The sequence below is a fragment of the Heterocephalus glaber genome, unplaced genomic scaffold (assembly GCF_053883595.1).
Source record: "Heterocephalus glaber isolate CG9 unplaced genomic scaffold, H.glaber_assembly_v1.0 deba00000331, whole genome shotgun sequence".
Lineage (NCBI taxonomy): Eukaryota > Metazoa > Chordata > Mammalia > Rodentia > Bathyergidae > Heterocephalus > Heterocephalus glaber.
Window position 1 is genome coordinate 45,166,461 of NW_028258142.1, and position 22,480 is coordinate 45,188,940.

General features: G+C 36.1%; 1 protein-coding gene across 2 annotated transcripts in view; it reads left to right on the forward strand.

Moving 5' to 3' along the window:
- Rprd1a (regulation of nuclear pre-mRNA domain containing 1A) overlaps positions 1-22,480 on the forward strand; it is a 64,788-nt gene that overhangs the window by 11,358 nt on the left and 30,950 nt on the right. For both annotated transcript variants that reach the window (XM_087193314.1, XM_004855225.4), the window contains exons 2-4: positions 15,964-16,093; positions 18,697-18,803; positions 18,887-18,984. In XM_087193314.1, the coding sequence (XP_087049440.1) occupies positions 15,964-16,093; positions 18,697-18,803; positions 18,887-18,984 (335 nt within the window). The remainder of the gene's footprint in view (positions 1-15,963; positions 16,094-18,696; positions 18,804-18,886; positions 18,985-22,480) is intronic.

The window sequence follows — 22,480 nt, forward strand, 5'->3', positions numbered from 1 at the left end:
TAGAAGACCTGTGTTGAATAAGAATGATGAGAGCATTGTTCGCAGTTTTAGAGAGGATGCATTGAGTCTTTCACCATTAGATAAAATGTTAGCTATAGGAGTTTTCAGATGCACTTTATCAAGTTGAGGAAGTTCTACTCTATTGCTGGCTTCTTGTAGATTTTATTATGAGTCTCCACTGAAAATTTTGTTTTTGGTACCTGGGATCGAACTCAGGACCTTGGACTTGCCAGGTGGCGTGGTGCCACTGAGCTACATCCCCGGCCTCTTCACTAAATTTTATCAGAATCTTCTTCTGTGTCAACTGATAGGGTCAGTTTTCTTAGCCCGTTAAAAGGCTGTGTTGCATTGGTTGATGTTTTGATCTTGCAGCAGCTTTGCATCCTTGGGGTGAATTCCACTTGTCTGTTCTATAATTCTGTCTATATATTGCTGAATTGCACTAATACTTTGTTAAGAATATTTGCATAGGTATTAATGAGGGCTGTTGGTCTGTAGTTGTCCTATTTTGGGTACTGTGATTTTGATATCAGAGCAGAACTAAATTCATAGAATGAAGTGGGATGTTTCCCTCTTCTGTTTTCCGTGGAGATTAAGTAGAATTTAAAAAATTCTTCTTTAAACATTTTGTATAATTTTACAGTTGGAAAACATCTGGATCTAGAGATTTCTTTTTTGGGAGTTTTTAAATTGTTAATTCAATTTCTTTAATTGTTGTAGGCCTACTCAAATTATTTTATATTGAGTGAACTTTGGTAGCTTGTGTTTTTTGAGGAAGTGGCCCATTTTGTCAAGGTGTTCAATTGATGTTTCTGGAGTTGTTATAAAATTCATTTATTATCTTGGTATTATCCTTAGGGTCTATATTGATATCTTTGTTTCATTGCTGATATTGATCATTTGTGTCTTCTCTCTTTTTCTCTTTGTTCCTGCTAAATGGGATCCAACTCAGGACCTTGCACTTGCCAGGCAGGAACAGTGCCGCTGAGCTATATCCCCAGCCCTAGTACATTTTATTTTTATGAACAAGGGCAAATATTTCTATAGAACATACTCAAAAAGTAGAAGTAATTAAAAGGTATAGTTTAAATTTTGACAGATATAACAAAGAGTACCTCCCTCTCCTGATTGAGGCACTGTCTGGGAAACCCAGCCAAAACAACATTAGAGATCCAGAATTTCATGACATAACCCCCAAGTGCAAGGCCCTGAGTTTGATCTCTGGACCAAAAAAAAAAAAAAATAATAATATGTACTAAAGATTTGAAACAACTTATATATCATGTAACCTAGTAACTATTAAAAGGAATGAGGATGTTAAAAAGAATTTCATAATGTATATGCTTATGAATACAAAAATGACTTGGATATATGAAGTATAATGGCTTTGTAAAATATGCTCAACATGATCTCATTTATGGAGAAAACATATATGTATATGTGTGTATAATGCTTGCTTGCAAATATACACAAAATGGCCCTAAAAGGATAGATACAAACTAAATTATTAACCCATATATATCTGTGATAGAGGAAGAGAAATAAGAAGATGTTCACTAATGCTCAACCTTTAGTTTTATTAATTAACTTTATGGTGGACTTTTAAAATTATACACAAAAATAAGACTAGAGTTTACTCTTCCATGAATTCATCACCTAACTTCAGCATTAATATTGTATCTTATTTTCTCTTTGTCTGAATTATCCCCCCCCACCCCCAGTTATTTAAAGCAAATACTAGACGGGAGATTTTAATATTAATACATCATATAGTACATAAATTAAGACTTACATTAAACTTACTGTAATCATGAGTACTATTTTACCTAACAAAAGTTAACTGCAATTAATGATTATCTTTCAAACCAAGGCCATGTTCAGTAGTGCAGATTTCCTTCAAAAAATGTCTCAAATAATGTTCAAAATAGATCCCAACAATGTCCACACGTGACTTTGGGTTAACATGTCTCTTAATACACCACTCCTATTTTTTTCAAACAGTTTATTTGTTGAGATTGTGTCACATGGACTGTAGAATTTTTCTGATTATGCATTTATCTTATTTCATCTTCATGATATTATTTTCAAATAATACTTCATTAGCTTTGTTGTACATCACATTGGGAGACAGTGTGGAATTGTTTTATATGTAAAGGTAAGATTGCTCAGTCACTATTGTGAATCATCCATTATTGTGAAAGTTTCTTTCACCTTTCTTTCAGTGATTGTTGCAGCCAATGATAATAGTTGCCTAGCCCCAGGGGTTACAAAATTGTGAATGTATTTTTTTTTTTCATTTTTTTCTGCATACATTATGTAGAATTCTTTTGTAACAGTAGTTCTTAAGAGTGGTTCCCCGACTGGCAGCATCAGTATCACCTGAGAACTTGTTGGAAATGCAGATTCTTGCTTGGGTTCTGTCCTGGACAGAAACTATGAGGGTAAGGAGAAAGCAATTTGTGTTTTAGTAAACCCTCTAGTCTAGGTGATACTAAGACACACTGACGTTTGAGCACCAGTTCTAAAAGTTTTATTTTATCAAGCTGTTGATTACTCTCAAATACAGTTTATATAGGAAAAACAGGATAAACAGTTAAGATTTACTCTTAAGATTTTTTTTTTAGGGGGTGGAGTGGTGCTGGGCATTGAGCTCAGGTCTCACCCACGCTAGGCTAGTGCTTCATCACCGATCTGTAACTACACCCCCCACCCCTTTTTGAGGCAGGGTCTCTATGTAGCCCAGACTGGCCTCAAACTCATAAACCTCTTCCTCGGTCATTATTATTATTTTTAATGTTCTTTGGCTAGCAGTAACTCTTGGAGAGTTGCTTGTGATTTTTGGTTACAACTCCAGCAATTTTAAAGTAGTAGTCTTGCTTTTTTAATATGATAAGATATCCTAGGTGGATACTACATATTTGCTGCCTTTATTGGTAAAATGTTTTTTAGGGACCACAGTATGGGTCCTGAAAGTGCTGGTTAATTTCATTGCATTTCTTTGTTATATTGGCAGAATTGTAGAGTTGCTTTGAAGATTCAATGAGATACATAAAATCATTTTAGAACATTACCCAAGTCCTCAAAACTAGTCAGTGATTATTTTTCAATGTTATGTTACTGTATTTTAGTTGATTTTTTTTTTTAAGTGCTGAGGAATCTGACTCAGGACTTCATGCATGGTATACCAGTGTTCTACCACTGAGCTATGTGATCTGAGTCCCAGTATTATTTTTAAGAAAGCAAAATTTTAGTTTCAGTTCCATTCTAGGAATATAATGTAAATAAATGGGCATATTCCAAAACTTCCAGTTGACTGTGTATTTTATAGTGGTCTACTGGTCCAGCATGAAGTTCTTTTTTGAGACTTTTAGAATTCATTTCATGTATGTCCTAAAATCAAGGTTTTGAAAATTATTTTGTTTATAAACATCTCAGGAACTTGTATTTCTTTTGGTTTTTTAGAATGGGAAAGAAGTACTTTTGCTACATATGTATGGGTATTTTTCTTTAACCAAGCATTCACTAGGTCAGCACTAACAGAAGCCCTTTTCAGCATGTAAATTTAATATATTTAATATGTAATATATAATCTATGTATTTCTTCTTTGTGACTTAATTATTTTATTTCTTGGTAACTTCCCTTCTCACATTTTTTCTTGATCTTCACCCAAATTACACCTTATTGTTTACTATGTGTGCTTGTGTGTGTGACTTAACACTGTTGTAGCTATCTCTCCATATTCAGTATGTACAGCTCTATTTCATTTTTTGGATTGCTGCAGAATATTGTATGGATTGTATGCACGTGCCATGATTTATTTAGTCATCACCTTGATGATATCCTGAACATCCTCCTTTGTGCATTAATGAGAACATATCCATAGGACAAACTCCTAGAAACAAAATGTGTGTAGGGTCCAGGAGGTATATGGATTTACATTTTTGGTAGCTCTTGTCAAGTTAATTATTTTTTTAAGAGGTTGCATTAACTTTTTTTTTTTCCTGGTATTGGGAATTGATCTCTGGACCTTGCACTTGCATTAACTTATTAGTGACCAATATCTGAAGGTCTCTACAGGTATTAATCTTATCCCTACTTCCCGTAACTTTACTGTCACTAATACAAAGTGCATGTTGGTTTTGTTTAACACTTGTTTCTTTGGACTATTGTGCATTTTTCTATAGGTTATTGATTTAAAAGAACTCTAGAGTGGGCTGGGCATGGTGACACACGCCTGTAATCTCAGCACTTGGGAGGCTAAGGCAGGAGGATCACCATGAGTTCAAGGCTAGCCTGGGCTACATAGTTCAAGGCCAGCCTTAACTATGCAAGGATATCTTGTCTCAAAAAACAAAAACAAAACCTCTAGAGTGGGAGAGGAAAAAATGAAAGACACTGATACCAATGCATTGAAAATAACCAAGCATAGCTAGCTCTTTTAGTGTTCTCATGACCTGAATTTGAAGTTGTTGGGATTTCTGAGGCAGCATAGTTTTTTTGTTTTTGCAGTATAGTTTTTTGGGGTTTTTTTTGGTTTTTTTGCAGTATGGTTTTATATGTTTCTTACTATGCTGGGTAATGTTAACGATCAGAAACTAAGTTAATGGAACAAGTAATTAAACGTGCAGTATATTCATTCAATAAATACTGAGCAAAATATAATGAGATTCACACTTGTTGCTTTCAATAGAACTTAGTTTAATTAAGAGTAACTACAATAAATAAAAACACTAAGAATAGATGTGCCATTGGCAAAGTGTGGCGTACTGTGAGAAAGTATCAAGGCTGCCTACTTATGGAGTGTTTGGTCAAGGAAAACTAGAACCTAATTTAGGTGATGTCTGCAAAATAGCTGGAATTGGGAAGTTGTAGTGTTAAGTTGGTGAAGATGGTGGAGACAGGTTTTATAGAACCTTTGATTTATATTAAGGTTTTAAAATATTATCTGGAGAACAATAGAAACTCTTTGAAAGATTTTTTTTTTAAACTCTGGCACTGGGGGTTGAACCTGGGGCTTTAATGCTGAGCTGTGTCACCACCCCTTTTTATTTTTAATTTTGAGACAGGGTCTAACTAAGTCACCAACTTGCCTGGGTTGGGTTTGAAGTTTCGATCCTCCTGCCTAGGCCTTTTTGAAGGATTTTAAACAGGAAGTGGCAGGATCAATTTCTGAAGCGTTGTTCAAAATGTGGCTTCTGAGGACTGGGTGCTAAAAATCTTAGATGTTGTGGCAGAAGTACAGAAATACATTAGTTCTATCCATTTTTCACCTGCCTCAGCTTTTGAGATTGCAGCCAGCTATGTCCGATTGATCTCTGTTCTGGCTGAGACAGATACAATCCACACGAGTCCTCTGTTGATTATGTACTTTCTGTGGCAAAGAAAATTACTAACTTAAAGCCATTTCTGCTTTCCAACCATAAGAACATGTCTTCTCCACAGTGCCACATAGCAGAAGGAGAAATCTTGAAGTTGCTAGAATCCACAGGCAACACTTTCAGAGAACAGACTCTCAGGATACAAGCCCTTTTACACAGTGCAGACTTCTTTTTTTTTTGCGCCTGAGAGAATGCTTATTTCTACCAAAACATGTTTTCAGTTTCATTTTGTTGCACTACATTTTTAAAAAGAGTTTTAGGCATTCAGTAATTTCTAAGGGTTAAGGGACTGAATTGAATTAGATCTATTGCCAGACTTTCCTGAACAAAGAATCAGGAATAAGTTTGGAGAGGACCTAGTAAGTTGGAAATAGGCATACGTTGGGGGACTTAAGCATGAGGAAACAAAGAAGTCTGCAAAAAGGAGTTGTAGAAGGTGGAAGAATTCACAGTCTTTTATAAGCCAGAGTTGAACTCATGTACACACGAAACCTAACTCCTTAGTTTCAGAAAAGAACCAATGATTAATGTGAAAAACATTTTTAAAAATTCTTAAAATGGAGAGTACTCTTAAAGGTGGTATTTGAGCAGTGGTGGCGAACCTACGGCATGTGTCCTGCAGAGGGCTGTTTGTATCATTGAAAGCTCTAAAAGGTTCACCATCACTGCCCTAGAGTTACTCCTGAGTTTGGAATAGATTCTTTTTTTTTTTTTTTTTGGTACCGGGGATTGAACTCGGGACCTTGAGCTTGCAAGGCAGGCGCCGGAACCACTGAGCTAAATCCCTGGCCCAAGGAATAGATTCTTTTTGATTAAGAGTTGTAGTATATTTCAGATTATACAGAAAACCTTTGTTCATTTCCCCTTTGAGTTTCACTCAGCTTCTACAATAGCATTCTACTTTAGGTTCTGATGCCCCTGCCGCCAGTACTGAAGATTGAACTCAGGGGTACTATACAACTGAGCTACATCCCAGACCCTTAAATTTTTTTTTTTTTTTTTTTTGGTACTGGGGATTGAACTTGGGACCTTGTGCTTGCAAGGCAGGCTCTTGCAACCCAGACCCTTAAGGTTTTAAAATTTTATTTTATTTTTTAATTTTTTGGTAATGGGGATCGAACTCAGGACCTTGTGCTTGTGAGGCAGGTTCAGTGCCACTGAGCTAAATCCCTGGTCCATGAATTTTATTTTATTTTGATACAGTGTTCTGCTGTGTTTTCCAGGCAGGTCTTGAACTTGAGATCCTTCTGCCTCAGCCTGTCAAATATCTGGGGATATAGGTGTGTGCCAATGAGCCCAGCTTTTTTCTACCTGACATCAAACAGTGCCTCTGGTTCATTCTGAATGACAACTACTCAAAAGAATTATATAACTCAAGAAGATGTAAGGCTGGGGATTTATCTCAGTGGTGCTGCTGCCTGCCTGGCAAGCACAAAGTCCCGAGTTTGATCTCCAGTACCAAAAAAAAAAGAAGATGTATATTATTTTCTTGTTAGTTGCTTTCTCTTAGAATTAGGTGCAAAATTGAGAAATTCAAATTAAAGAATTTGTAAAATGGGAATTTACATAAAAGAATATAAGAATTTTTCTTCTGTGTAAGTCCCTCCCTAAAAAGCAAAGGAATTGTTAAGAGGCGATTAGATGTGGGCAAGGTGGAACTAGGACAGTGGTGGCAAACCCATGGGACATGTGCCCCTGTAGTCTGTATCGCTGAAAGCTCTAAAAGGTTTGCTATCACTGAACTAGAAGAACAAAGGAATTCCCATAATGCTGACTAATTTTGAATTCTGTCTTCTTTCCTGTCCCTTACAGTTTTCTTCTCTCTCTTTTTTTTTTTTTTGGTACTGGGGTTTGAACTCGGGACCTTGCGCTTGCGAAGCACGCGGCGGCACCATTGAGCTAAATCCCAGGCCCCCTTACAGTTCTCTTAAGTGTTCAGTCTTACCTATGCTAGCTTTTGCAACGCACCTGAAGGTGTTCCACATACAGCCCTCCCACCTCTAAAACTTCAGAATTTCTGTTTATGAAATGAAGCTTAAACTTACTAGTTTGGTACTTAAAATCCTCCCTTTTGCTTCAGCTTCTGACTCCATTACCCTCTGTATATAATGAATAATGCACTGATTAATTCACAAATAGGAGCTTATGCCTGGAATAATTCTTTTCACTAATGTTTCATTGCATTTTTATACTTAAGGCCGAAATAAGCATTTATTTTTTTTTCCATTAAGTTTATTGGTACATTTTAGGTATAAAATACAGTTACATTCATCATTGGGATCTTGTACCATTACATGAGTATCTTGGTTCTTATTTTTTTCCTCTTCCCTTGCCCTCCCTTCACCCCCTCCACCCTTCCCTATTTGCAAAGACTTTATTTCCATTTTTTTTGTTTTCTCATATTTTTTCTTTTCCCTTTTTTCCTTTCCCCTCCCCTCCCACTTCCTCTGCTCCTTTAGACCTTTTCTTCCTGTTAACACAATATCAATTATACATTTTTAAAATTACAGTATCAAGATCTAGGAGACATTACCACAGATTTTACAGAATTTAAAAGAATATAGAAAGCATATTTCAGAAATCTGTTTTGAAATAAATTTGACAACTTCTAAGAAGTACCTTGGAAGACAAATTAATGAAACTAACTCTGGAGGAAATATAAAATTTGAATAGCACTTATTAGAGAAAGTATATTCCTAGCTTGAAAACCTACCTATATGACAACAGCAGGCTCATATACATTTTAACTGATAAATTATATCAAACAATTAAAGCAGAAAAAAGAAGGAACACTTCTCCCCTCATTTTAGGAACTCAACATTGTGCTAATCCTAAAACTGGATAAAGAAAATAGAAGAAAAAAGTATGAACATAGATGGAAATTTGTTTAACAAAACAAACTATTGGAAGTCAGATCTGGCAGGATGTAGAAAGTGGTTTTGTTATAGGGATGGCAGTGTTGGTTCAGCATTGGAAGATCCACCTCCAAAAGTCATCATTTTAACAGAGGAAAGGAAAAAGCCATATGATCCTGCCAGTAGTTGGAGAAAAAGTATTAGACTAAATTCTACAGCTGTTCATGGTAAAAGCTTTCAGGAGACTAGAAGTAGAACAGAACCTGCTCAACAGATTAAAGACATGTAGTCCATACTTCCAGCGAGAATGCCTTGTATGAATGGAGAAGATACAATGCTTTCTCCTTAAGGTGGGGAACAAGGGCAGATATGCTTATTCTTCATCTGTCCATTAAACTTTGAAACCTAGTCCCCACCAAGATAGTCTGGCAATAAAATGGCACAATTAGGATAGGATTGGCAAGGTAGAAGCAAAATCTTTATATGTAGATGAAATGATCATCTCCAGAGAAAATACTAAGAAATCTCTAGGAGCCCCTAGAACTTGTATTTGAATTTAGCAGGATTAGAAAACACAAGGTATATATAAAAATTCAGGTCTGTGTATACGTGCTATAAATGAAGAATTGGATATTGAAATTTAAAAGTTATGTAAGAGTACAAAGGACATAGAAAAGTTAAAAAAACAAACAAAAAAACAGTGTTGGAAGACCTTTAGTACCTAATTTTAAGACTTCTTCTAAAGCTACAGTAATCAAGGCAGTGTTGGTGTAAGGAAAGACATATAGATCATTGGAATAAAACAGAGCATCTAGAAATAGAACCACACATATATGGTCCACTGAGTTTTGAAAGATTATTTAAATTAGCGTTTTATAGAATATAAACTCAATTCAAGAGCCGAGGAAGAGATAGTGTTTTCAACAAATGGCACTAGAACATCTGGTATCTGTATATAAAAAATTAACCTCAACCCTTTATTTCCATACATGAAAATAACTTGAAGGGATCTATGAACCTAAATATGAAAGGCTAAAAGTATGAAACTTTAAGAAGAAATTATAGGGGAAAATGTTTATGAATTCAGGGTAGGCAAGAACTACCTAGGATACAAAAGACCTGATGTATAAAAGAAAAAAATTGATAACTGAGATTCCATCAAAATTTAGAACTTTAAATGACATCATTAAAATGAAAAGTCCTTAAACAGACCATATTTACAATGCATATAACCTATGAGCAGAATGTATGAAGAAGTCTTACAGCTCATTAATAGACAACCCAATTAAAATGTAGACATAAGAAGATGATAAATAGCCAGTAGAGAACAAGGAAAGGTATGCAACTCTAGAATCAGAAAAATACTAATCAGTACAATAACAAGATTGAATTATACACTCATTAGGGAGATGAAGTTAAAAGTTTTAAAAGCCTTGTCATGACCTTTTCTTTTTGTTGGATTCTCCCCCTTTGCATTTAATTTGTCATGCCCAATGGATTCGTTCTGATGGGTTTCCTGGGGTTGTGATCCTCATTATCTTTTCCTAGGGTATTGTCTAAAATTTTTTGGAGTGCCAGTTTGGTATTCATGAAGTTCCTGAGGTGCTCTTTATCATGAAAGTATCTTATTTCTCCATCAATTTTGAAAGATAGTTTTTCAGGGTACATCAGTCTGGGTTGGAGGCTGTTTTCCTTTAGGGCTTGAAATACATCACTCCAAGCTCTTCTTGCCTTGAGGGTTTGCATTGAGAAGTCAGTCTGCTGTGATTCTGATGGGCTTTCCTTTGTATGTGATTTGTTTCTTTTCTCTCATTGCTTGTAGAATTTTGTTTTTCTGTTGGCTTTCTGGAATCCTAACTATTATATGCCTATGTGTAGATTTTTTTTTTTGATGAAGGCTAGCTGGAGTCCTGTATGCCTCACTTATCTGTATGTCAAGTTCATTTCCCCTCCTTGGGAAGTTTTCTGCCATCACTTCTGTGAACAGTTTTTTTTATGTCATCTGCACTCTCTCCTCTTTCTTCATCGACTCCAGTCAGTCTTATGTTATTCTTCTTTGCATCGTCTAGCAGCTGCTGGATTGATTTCTCATGTTTGCTTACAATTTTAAAGCAATTTTTCTTTTCCTGGTCACTAATTGCAATCTTATCTTCTATATCTGAAATTCTATCCTTACATTGGTTCATTCTGCTGTGCAGACTTTCGATGGAGTTTTTAATCTCCTGGAAATCTGTTTGCATCTGCTTTATGGATTCCATTTGTTTCCTATGTTGGGATTCCATCATGTTCCTCAGCTCCTCTATTTTTTTTATCTGTGTCCTCTCTAGATTTATTAATCATGTCTTGCACCATGAGCACAATCTTTGCTGTTATCTGAGTAATTATTTCTGATTTCATTTTTCCCAGATCCTCTTTTGTTGCCAGTTCAGAGAGTCCAGGTAGTTGAGTATCAGATTGTTCCATCTTTTTTCCCTTTTGGGTTGCTTTAGGTGATCTGGAAGTCTGTTTTTGAGGCTTGTTTATGTGTTTTCTCATTTCCCTGGGGGCGGGGTAGTGCTTCTGGTGCCCTCCTGTCTCACCTTCTCTGCCCTAGGAGCTTGGGATGGTGCCAGGGGAGCTTCCGTCCAAGTTCTTGGACCAGCTCAGCTTCTCTGCCCTAGGAGCTTGGGATGGCGGTGGGGGAGCTTCCTTCTGGGTGGTGGACCGGCTCAGCTTCTCTGCCCCCTAAATAGGCATTTATGAACTTGACCGTGTATCTTCTTTTATTCCTAGTACTTGTTGCAGTATCTATGAATATGCTAGGTACTTGTTTATAATTTAGTTTCCCACAAAATAAATGAGACTTTTCAACTTTTTTTTCTTTTTGGTGCTGCTGGGGATCCAACCCTGGATTCCATGAATACTAGGAAAGTGCTATACCACTGAGCTACAACTCTAGCTTTAACACTTGTTAATAAATCTTTATAATAGACACTTGTTTCAAGATAATTGCCTTTTATATGACTTATTTCTATAAGCTGAAATAGATTTGGAGTTGGGCCTACAGGTGGACGACTGGAGTGGCTGTTGCCACGCTTCAAGGCCTTGGGTGCATTGTACAGCTGCCCAGTAGGTCAACCAGTAGCACCTTTCTGGAAACCCTTCAACCTTTGGGACAAAGGCACAAGGTGTCCTGTGGCTGGGCACTGTCCAGCATAGGGCACAGTCAATGATCGTTGTCCTCAGCTTTTCCTACCCACCATTCCAGAGTCTTGAGCTAGAGGACTCTATGGGGTTTCCCTTCCTTGATTTAACAGCAACAATGACATCACATGTGAGCTTTGTATACATTGGACAGTGGAATAATTCTAATGTAGATGACTGTAAAACCTGGAATAGGGCACCCTGGCCCACGTGGTGGTGGACAAATAACTCTTTAAGGAAAAAGAGAATACAGTAAATCCCAGATGCTTTTCCCTCAGACTCAGCATCTGCTTTTTCCATTAGACTCCTTCTGTGATCCCCCCCCCCGATAATTAAAAAAACCCTTAAAAAAGCTATAGTGATACTCATTTCTTCCATGAATGTGTTTATGTGTATATATATTTGCTTATTCAATTTCTTACTGCTGCTTTCTATGGTAGAGGGTTCCGTTGGAAAGATGGGATTTTTTTGTTGTTGTTTGGTTTGGTTTTGGGGTTTTTTTGAGACATAGTCTTGCTATGTAGCTCAGGCTGGCCTTGAACTCACTATGTAGTCCAGGTTGGCCTGGAACTTGTGGCAAACCTCCTGTCTCAGCCTCTGCGGTGCTGAAATTACAGGCATGTGCCACCACGCCTGGCAACAGGAAAGATAGTTCCTTTTTTAAAAAATTAATTATATTGGTACATTTAAGGCATAGAATATAATGACATTCATCATTGGAAATCTGCACCTTTACATAATCTCTCTTGGTTCTTATTTTTTCCTCACTCCCCTGCCCTCCCTTCAACCTCTCCACCCCTCCCTGTCTACAAAGACTTTGTTTCCATTTTTTCATTTTCTCATGTTATTTCCATTCCCTTCTTTCTTTTCCCCTACCCCTCTCATTTCCCCTTCCCCATTGCACCTTTTCTTCCTATTTCACATTATCTATTATACCTTTTAGTCCTTATTTACACTTTGTTTCTCACACTAGAGAAACTGTTCGGTATTTACAGGAGTGTCCTATTTATTTCACTTAAGAGTATGGCCTCAGTGTACATCCATTTAGCTATAAATGTCTCTAGTTTTTCATTCTTTATGGCTGAGTAGTACTCCATTTCATAAAAACCCCGCATTTTCTTTATCCAGTCTTCATTTAATGGGCAGTTGGGTTGTTTCCAAGTTTTAGCTATCACGAATTGTGCTGCTATGAACATGGGTGCACATATATCATTGTGGTGTGATTCTTTTAATTCTTTGGGGAAGATACCCACCAAGAAAATAGCAGGGTCAAATGGGACTTCCGGTCCTAGTTCTTTGAGATATTTCCATACTGATTTCCACAGTGGTTGCACCAGTCTACACTCCCACCAGCAGTGGAGTAGGGTTCCTCTTTCCCCACAACCCTGCCAGCATTTGTTATTGGTTAATTTCATAATGGCAGCCAGTCTTTCTGAGGTGAGGTGGAATCTCAGCATTGTTTTCATTTGCATCTCTCTAATGACCAGTGATGTTGAACATTTTTTCATATGTTTATTTGCTATTTCTCCTTCTTTGAGAAATGTCTGTTCATTTCAGATGTCCATTTTTGGATTGGGTCTTTAAATTTGGGAGTCTGATTTTTTAAGTTCTTTATATATTCTAGATAGTAGACCTTTGTCTGAGGGACAGCCGGTGAAAATTTTTTCTCCACATTGTGGGTTGCCTCTTCACGCTGTTGATGGTTTCTCTTGCTATGCAGAAGCTTTTTAGTAAGAAGAGTTCCCAAGGCTGGGGATTTGGCTCAGTGGTTCTGCTGCCTGCCCCATAAGCTCAAGGACCTGAGTTCTATTCCCAGTACCCAAAACAAAAACCAAAAAAAACAGAAAAAGAAGATATCCCACTTGCATACTTCACAGACCTGGAGAAAACAATCCAAAAATTCATTTGGAACAAGAAGAGACCTAGAATAGCAAAAGCAATTCTAGGTAACAGAGACATGGCAGGGGGTATTACAACCCCTAACTTGAAACTACTACAAAGCTACTGTGATTAAAAACAGCATGATGCTAGCAAAGAAAAAGACCTGAGGACCAGTGGAACAGATTAGAAGATGCAGAAACAACTCCAGACACACTCAGCCACTTCATCTTTGAAAAAGGAGCCAAACACCCTTACTGGAGAAAAGATAGCCTCTTTAATAAATGGTGCTTGAGAAATTGGGTTTCAACTTGCCAAAGATTAAAACTAGACCTATATCTCTCACCATGTACTAAATTAAAATCACAGTGGATTAAAGATCTAAATATTAAAACAGAAACGCTGAATAGGCTGCAACAGAATTTAGGTAGAACTCTTGAAGACATTGGTTTAGGAAAAGATTTTATCAACAAATCCTCAGTTGCCCGTGAACTATGAAAGATAGTTCTTATGTTTATAGATAACACAGTAAGGTTTTAGCTGTTTACTGTATTTATCCCCATTGTCATCTTCATAAATGCATAGGTGATTAGGCAAATGGTCTGTGCAATTGAAGAAAATTAATAATGCTCCTGCCACTTTCTAAATATAAACAGATTACACACCAATTATGAGTTATTGAAGTTAGATGATGACATTCTTTAAGTCTTGCACTGGCCAAGTTTGTTTCATATTCTTTACCTAACAGCACGGACTGATTTCATTTTTTTTTTCTTTTTTTTGGTATTGGGGATCAAACACGGGACCTTGCGCTTGCAAGGCAGGTGTTGTGCCACTGAGCTAAATCCTTGGCCCAACCAGACAGATTTTGTATGTATGTACCTGTTCTTATACAAGGGCCCCAGGAGGGTATGCTTATTGCATATAGAAGTGTAAGATTTTGTTTATGGAAGTGGGATATAAGAATAAGGTGGTTCAAATGTAAATATTTGGTGGTACTTATTTGCCTTATACTTTATCGACACAAATATAGCAGCATCTGTCCATCTACAGTGGAATATAATGTAATGGTTTCATATTGGCATGCTGTATTATGGAGAAAAGAAACAAAGGAAAAAAAGAGAAGTGGCATTTTAGTGATGGGACCTATCTGCCAGTTTGTATGGCACTTACAAACTTCTGATTGAACAGAAATGGTCAAATAAATGTCATTTAAATTGAATAGAAAGCTTGGAAAATAGGTGTCTTGGGAAGAAACCTTGTGAACAACAGAAACATAGGAATTGACTAGGCCAGACCCATTGTTTAGAATCATTTTCTTTTACTAACAGTAGTGTTTCTTTGAAGAATTATAAAATGGTTTGAGTGCCCTTTTGTTAACTTTGTGTCTAAACTTTAACAACAGTTTGTGGCTCTTATTTTAAAAATTAATTAAAAGGCCTGGGGATTTAGTTCAGTGGTTCTGGTGCCTGCCTCGCAAGTGCAAGGTCCCGAGTTTGATCCCCGGCACAAAAAAAAGAAAAAAAGTGAACGTTAATTATCAGTTCTTTTTTGCCTGCTGCGCAAGCGCAAGGACCCAAGTTCGATCCCTGGTAACAAAAAAAAAAAAATTAATTAAAATTCATGTGAAAAATAATTTTTGTGATTTTTTTTTTCTGACATTGTGTTATTTCCACTAATTGTTTGCTTAGTGTAGAAGTTCATATAATTATAAATGGAAGTGTTCAAATTTTTTCCTTGGAAATTTGACTAAGGACATAAATGCTAGGGATTTCTTATATTTTAGCCTGGATTCCACAAGGAGGGGGGAGAGAAAAGAATAGGTTGGTATTTGAACCCTATACCCAATCCATACTCAGTCTTTTCATGGTAACTTAATGATGATTTTGAATCAAAATGAGTATTAAAGCAACAGTAAATTCATTCATTCTGTCTGTCGGTCTGTCTGTCGCTCAATCTGTCCATCTATCCATCCATCCACCCATCTATCATCTATCATCTATTGAGACAAGGTCTTGCTTTGTAGTTCAAACTGGCCTTGAACTTACTGTGTAGCCCAGGCTGGCCTCAAACTCATGGCAGTCCTCCTGCCTCAACCTCCCAAGTGCTGGGATTAGAGGCATGTGCCACCATACCTGGTTTATCAATCCTAAATTTAATTTAGGATTTTGGGTGCCATCTTAATACGACCAATCACTGTCTTATTTCAAATGACTGTATTTTATAAAGCTTATAATGGCTTTAATAAAATTTAAAAGAGGATAAAGCATTTTATACATACATAAAGATTTCAGTATATAAAAACCATTTAGTTTGGGAATGATGATAAAACCAGGAATCAAACATATTAGTTGGGGCACTACTGCAAGGAGATGGGAAGAGCTATAGTTTACCCCTATCTCTGCCTCTTAGGTTCTTCTCTCTCTGTTTTCTCTCCTACATGGTTGATCTCTAGAAGCTATAGAGTGGTCATCCTGGTGAAGTTAGCAGCAGAGACTTGGTAAGTTTGGTAGTAGATTGAGAAGCTGGGTTTGAACAAGACACATAAAGATGTATTAGTGGGTTTAAATAGTTCTCAAAGTGCTTAATTTAGGTTTTGAGAAAGTTTGTCTAAGTTAAATGAGGATATTTTAAGTAGATTTTTAAAAATTTATTTTTTGTTTTTCAGCCAAGCCCAACAGAAAGCTTACTTTTCTCTACCTAGCCAATGATGTCATTCAAAACAGCAAAAGGAAGGGGCCAGAGTTTACAAAAGACTTTGCACCTGTTATAGTGGAGGCTTTTAAGCATGTTTCAAGGTATGATAATTGTTTGGTATCTTAGGTAAACCTGTTTTCAGTGTGCTATATTTCCTTTTGCTAAAATTACCTTAAAGCATTACAATAAAAAAAGACGGTGTTTTTTGAAACTTTCATTTGAAAAGACTTATTTCTAACTAGCCTTTGTGAATGCTAAGTACTTTCTGAGGAGATTTGCTAATATTGTCATTTGGAGTACTTGAATTACAGCTTTCCTTTAAGAGCTGAGTACCTGTTATGTTGGAACGAATTTTATTGAGAATGAATGAAAAGTATTACATTGAAATTTTGTGTGCATATAAAAATACAAATGCTGTTAACTAATATTTCTGAATATATTTAGTACTGTGCTGTTTTCCTCATATCACTTATAATTTTAAGGTTTTCTGGTATGTGGGTATATGTCTTAACATTTTAAAACACTCTGGAAATAAAGAATACTTAAGGTAATTATAAGCTTGTTGAAAAATTTTGCTCCAGATAATTCAGAGGGTGAAAGTATACTTTAGCATATCACTCCTTTAAATACTTTTTTCTGAACATTATATACAAGTATATGATAAATTACTAGACAAGCACTGGAGTGAACTATTAAATCAGTCTAAATTATAGAACTTAGTGGTAAATGGTGATCTGTGTTGATTTATAGAAGGATGAAGATTTACTTACCACATGTCCTACAGTTTTAATCACATTTGAAAAGAAGTAGTGTCAAATATTGTTGCATTTTGCTTTCTAATTATTATTTACCCTTCAATATAGATATTATCTTCTACTATCTCTTTAAATATCAGTGTCTTAGTCCTTTGCTTTTTTTAGGGACCGTATTCGCCACTTGCCAACTTGGTGTTTTTGTACACTGTATATATTTAGTTATTGTGCAGACTCTAATGATTTAAAGTTTCATTTTCTATCCAGATTTTTTTGTTTAATCACAAACCCGTATGTCCAGTTACCTCTACTTGTATGCATCTTAAATATCTCGCTTTGTCTGATACTGAACTTAGTACTTCTGTGCTTCCTCCTAAACATGCTGCTTCTCTGCACCTCTATCCAGATTCTTATGCAAGAAATTAGGTGTCCTCTTCAACTCTCACTTCTCATTCATTGTCAGTATTCCACATAACACACATTCCCTTAGTTACTTTCCTTCCTCTTTTAGTTAAGGAAATGTCTTTCTGTGTAATTGCCATGGTCTCTATTATTTAATCACTTCGGGAAACTTTATATAGGGTTGCAGAGCCAATCATAACACTCCCTTGCTTTTGTGAAGTGTGGAGCAAGACTTAATGGCTCCTTTGTGGCAGTTCCTATCTCTGGACTCCTGTCTCAAATTGCTTCTGAACACTGTCTGTAGTCTGCAGTTTATGCTAACAGAACCTTTTCTTATTCTTTCTACCTTAAGCCTTTTATGTATGTTGCCTCTTTTAGAATTCAATAAAGTATTTATTGATCCCATACTATGTGCCAGAGAATGTAGTAGTGAGTAAGACAAAGTTCTGTTCTGGTGCAGCTTATATTTCAGGGGATGTAAAGGATAATAACTAGACAGGAAATTGTATATTATATTGTCAGATGACATATTCTAAAGAAACAAAGTGGGGAAAGAATTAGAGGGTATGGGGATGCTCGGTTATATGATAAGATAAAGAATAGCTTTTTTTGGGAGGTGACATTTAAACAGACTAAAGGAAGGGAGGCAATGTCATTTGACTCTAGGAGGAAAGAATTCTAGGCAAAGAGAATACTTGGTAGAAACAATGAGACAACTATGTGTGAGGCAAGATTTGTTTGGGAGAAAGTTTTAGGGAGTCTGGACTGAGATGTTGCCAGGAATCAGAGGATGTATGCCTTCTGGCCCAAGGCAAGGCCTTTTATTTCATTCTTGATAAGATTGGTAGCTCTTGGAGGATTGAGAATAATGTGATAAAGAGTTGGCTGTTTTGTTGAGTGAAAGAGTATCAACTGGGAGATTGATGAGAATGTTACCAAAATCCAGTCAAGACATTCTAATGGCTTAGTTTACAGTAGCAGTGATAAAGAAGGTAGGAAATAGTTTAAAATAATGTTTCTCATTTCCCTCTATCTAATCTTCAGATGTTTGATTGGATATCACTTTCTCAAATACTTTTCCTGATCTCTTTTAAACTGGGATAGATCTTTTTCTGTTTTCTATCGTTAGCACCTTGTTCTCTTTTGTAACATTTATAAACAATAGCTGCTATAAAACTCCATTTGATCACTATATTAGAGATAGTGCATTGTTCAATAAATATTTGTTGAGTAAATTAAAAAGTCATTTGTTAGAAATCTTAGTCTCATGTTCAGCCTTCATTGGGTTAGGAACGTTTTTAGAAGCCCCTAGATCCTAAAACTTACATTTTTTGGTAATTTTGTTGTTCAATATGTTTAAAAGGTTTTTAAGGAAAACAGGGAGTATGTCCTGATTACATCATCCTTAACCTGCTGGCCATATAGTGATGCCCAGTAAACATCTGGATTGGTTTTTCCAGAGAATGAAAGAACAACTGTATATAAAGTCACCATTACCTTTTCATTAGCACTGTACAATTTTATTACTAATATTTTTCTTTTTTCATTAGTGAAACTGATGAAAGTTGTAAGAAGCACCTTGGAAGAGTGTTATCTATTTGGGAAGAAAGATCTGTTTATGAAAATGATGTATTAGACCAACTTAAGCAAGCTCTATGTAAGAATTATCTTCATCTCTAACCGTGATCTCTTCATTAAAACATTTTCTTTCATTAAGACTTAAATGTTCTTTCAATTCAGATGGTGATAAGAAGCCTAGGAAGCGAACTTATGAACAGATAAAAGCAGATGAAAATGAAAATTGTTCCTCTCTGGGATCTCCAAGTGAACCACCACAGGTAAAAGATTTTTGCTAATTAAAGTGAGTTCTGTTTCACTTTGTGCATTGAGCTTTATTAATTTTGCTGTTTCTGGGCACAATAAAGAACCTGCAAGAATATGTCTTATTTCCTGGTTAAAAGAGTGTTATGTTAATAGAGTATATTGTATATTGCATGTTTTTCATAGAAATAATTTTGCATAGAAAGGATTTCTGAATGCTAAGTATTATGTATGGTATCTTAGCCACTATTTTTAAAATAAAACATCTGGAAAACATATATTGTGTGACATAAGTGCACTAAAATATTCTTACTTTTTTAAGTATTCTAGCTTTCAAATGTAAAAAATGAGCATTAGAGTGACAAGTTTATATTCATGTAGTTCTGTATAACACTGTGTAGTTCTATGCAAGAATCAATAAACTAGAATCATTATCTTAATACTGTAATCCTTCAGGTCGGTATAGTATGGTATCCCTTAATCATTATGTGAAAGACATTTTGAACTTTTAATTAAGTGGGCGTTGGGTCTTTAAGTTTCCTTCTTTTATGTTTGAAACATATAGGAGGGACAGATAAAATTTCAAAGGAGAAAATGAAGACATAGCCATTCTCTTAAAACAAGGTAAATATCGTTAAGGGCCAGAATAGTACAGAAGTGTAACACATTGTATGGGCCAGAGCCTGTTTCCTGTTAAGTTCTGGTCTAGAAGCAGACATGCGCAGCCAAGAGTTGATATCTTATGCTGGGTGTGGTGGCTTGTAGTCCCGGTACCCAGGAGGATGAAGCATGAGGATTGCTCCAAGTTCAAGGCCAGCCTGGGCTACATAGTGAGTTCAAGGCCTGCCTGAACTGCATAGCGAGACTGTTCCCCAAAAAAACCTACAGGTAAAGACATACCACAGTGCTCCATGGCAAGTAGGGCACTGCACCCAAAGTTATTGCATGTAACCAGAAGCTGGAAGGGGCTCTTTCCCTGGTGAAAGAAAGGTAGTGATTTACTACCTAAAATTGTGACTTTATATTACTCTTAAACCTAGAGAGGCAGAAGAATTAGACCAAGGCTCTCAGCTAGGACTTGGGCCGAGTGGCCTGTTAGCCCAATGACGGATGAGGAATGCTGAAGCTCACTGGCCACCTTGGACTAGAGCTGAAGTAGAAAAGTAGTAAGAACATGACTTTTGGAATAACCAAATATTAACATGTATGTCTGACCCTATTTGATAGTAGCTCATGACAGAATCATTTTGAGAACAGTGTTTTACCTGAGATCTAGATACAGTATCTCCTACTTGCACTGGTGAAAGAGTAACCACAGTAGTTCTTGAGTATTTCTCATTTATTTATTTATTTTTCTTGAGTATTTCTTTCTTTCTTTCTTTCTTTTTTTTTTTTGGTACTGGGGATTGAACTCTGGACCTTGAGCTTGTGAGGCAGGCGCCGGAACCACTGAGCTAAATCCCCGGCCTTTTGTTGAGTATTTAATTAACCATCTGACTTTTCTAGTACTTGTATAAAATGATGTTGCTCTTTGTTTTATAGTGATCATTTCAGATCAGTTATGCTGCTTAATTCTCAGTGGTTCAGCTTTATGGTCATTTTAGAATAGCAAAAATTTCTCTTTGTGGGATATAGTTGAACTCCCCTGTAGTAGGAAATCTTAGACTAGTGTTTCAGATATCTTTGGTTTCTTATCCTTGATCTAGCAGTGAGAATTTAGAATTAACTCATGTAGGAAGGGAGGTGAATGTATGGTGAGATCCAAGTTGTATGAGGCGGTTAACGTATGATGATTGCTTAAATTGTAAAAAGTATTACATTAAAAAAACACATTATGTGGGGCTGGGGATTTAGCTCAGTGGTTTCGCCGCCTGCTGTGCAAGCGCAAGGACCCGAGTTTGATCCCCGGTACCAAAACAAAAAAACACATTGTGTGCTCACTTTGGCAACATATATACTAAAAGACACATTGCCATTAATCCCCCTTCAGACATTCCCATCTTCTCCGAAACATACCACTTTCTGAAGCAATTTGGGAAGTCCTCTTTTGTGAGTGTCTTTAGCTGTGCTATTATGGCTGCATCAATGTCCTGAATACAACATTTACTTTTCATGGTTGTTTTGACTTTGGGGAAGAGCCAGAAGTCACAAAGTTCCAGACCTGGTGAATAAGGTGGATGGAGACACACCATTATGTTTTTGAAAGAAATAGCTGTAAGCAGTGTTGGGTGATCAAAAAATATGAATATGGAAAAATTTTTAAAATTTATTACAGTAGGAGACATTACCATTAATTTCCCTCAAAATATTCAGAATACTCCCCCTTCCTTTGCACATACTTATCCCATTGTTCTTGGGCATGTGTCTTTTACTGTTTTTTTTTTAATTAAACATTTACCATATATATTTTTTAACCATATCTTGTAGTTTTAGCGTAAAGGCACTATTAAGATCATAAAGCCATATTTCTTCTTAGAAATCTAGAAACTTAGAATTTTCTGATTAATTAGTTGAGGGGCCATGAGAAAATAGCTTCTTGGTATGTGTCATTGCTCTGAAACACTCTTTCATTGTAGAGAGAATATATCTTAGAACAAATACATCTTTTTAAAAAAGAGATAACAGTGTCAGAATGTTGCTCCGGCTGGCCTTGAATTCCTGGGTTCAGTGACCCTGCCTCAGCTTCCTGAGTAGCTGAGACTATAAGCATATGCCACCATACCCACTGAGATGTCATCTTGATATATACTCAGAATTAGTAGTATTTTATATTTTTAAAGTATGTAATTTCCTAGTGTCCCTGAATCTGGTCTTAGAAAGCAAAAACAGAAAAAAGGGATGAGGATGGAGGCTAGAAAAGAAAATACTTGGGTTTTTTTTCATAATTTGTATTATGACTTGTGAAATTGGCAGCAAAGAATTCCCCTTTTCCTAATTATAGCTAATATGAAAATAGTGAAATGAAATGTTACTTTCTCATCCTAATTATAGTTGTATGAAAACAGTACAACTAAAGTACTGTAATAATTAGTATATTGGCTAAGCAATATATAATCATTAGATACACAAAACTTAATAGTCTTATTAACACACCATAGGATAGTTGAAGATATATTTTATTTGAACATTTCAAAACTACATTTCTCATATGGATTATAGTATTTAGGACTAGAATCTGAGTGACTCTTCTGTGTTTTAGAAGATGACTTGTGTCTCTCTTTCCAAAATCCAGTTTAATAAAATTTTTTAAATGCTTGCTATGATAATATAACGATATATCAAACATAAAACTTGTATTCTCTAGGTTGAAGTTGTAGCCTACCTTCCCTTTTACCATTGGTATATCTGCCATATAAATCAGTCACTTATCTCACTTTAATAACTAGGTAAGTATTTTTATACTGTTTCTACCACTAGAGTGTGACCTTTTCAAGGTCCAAGGGCCTTGTGTCATTTACATTTTCAGTAGCTAACAAAAGTATAGCTTCTTAATGTGTAAAAGAACTGAATTGT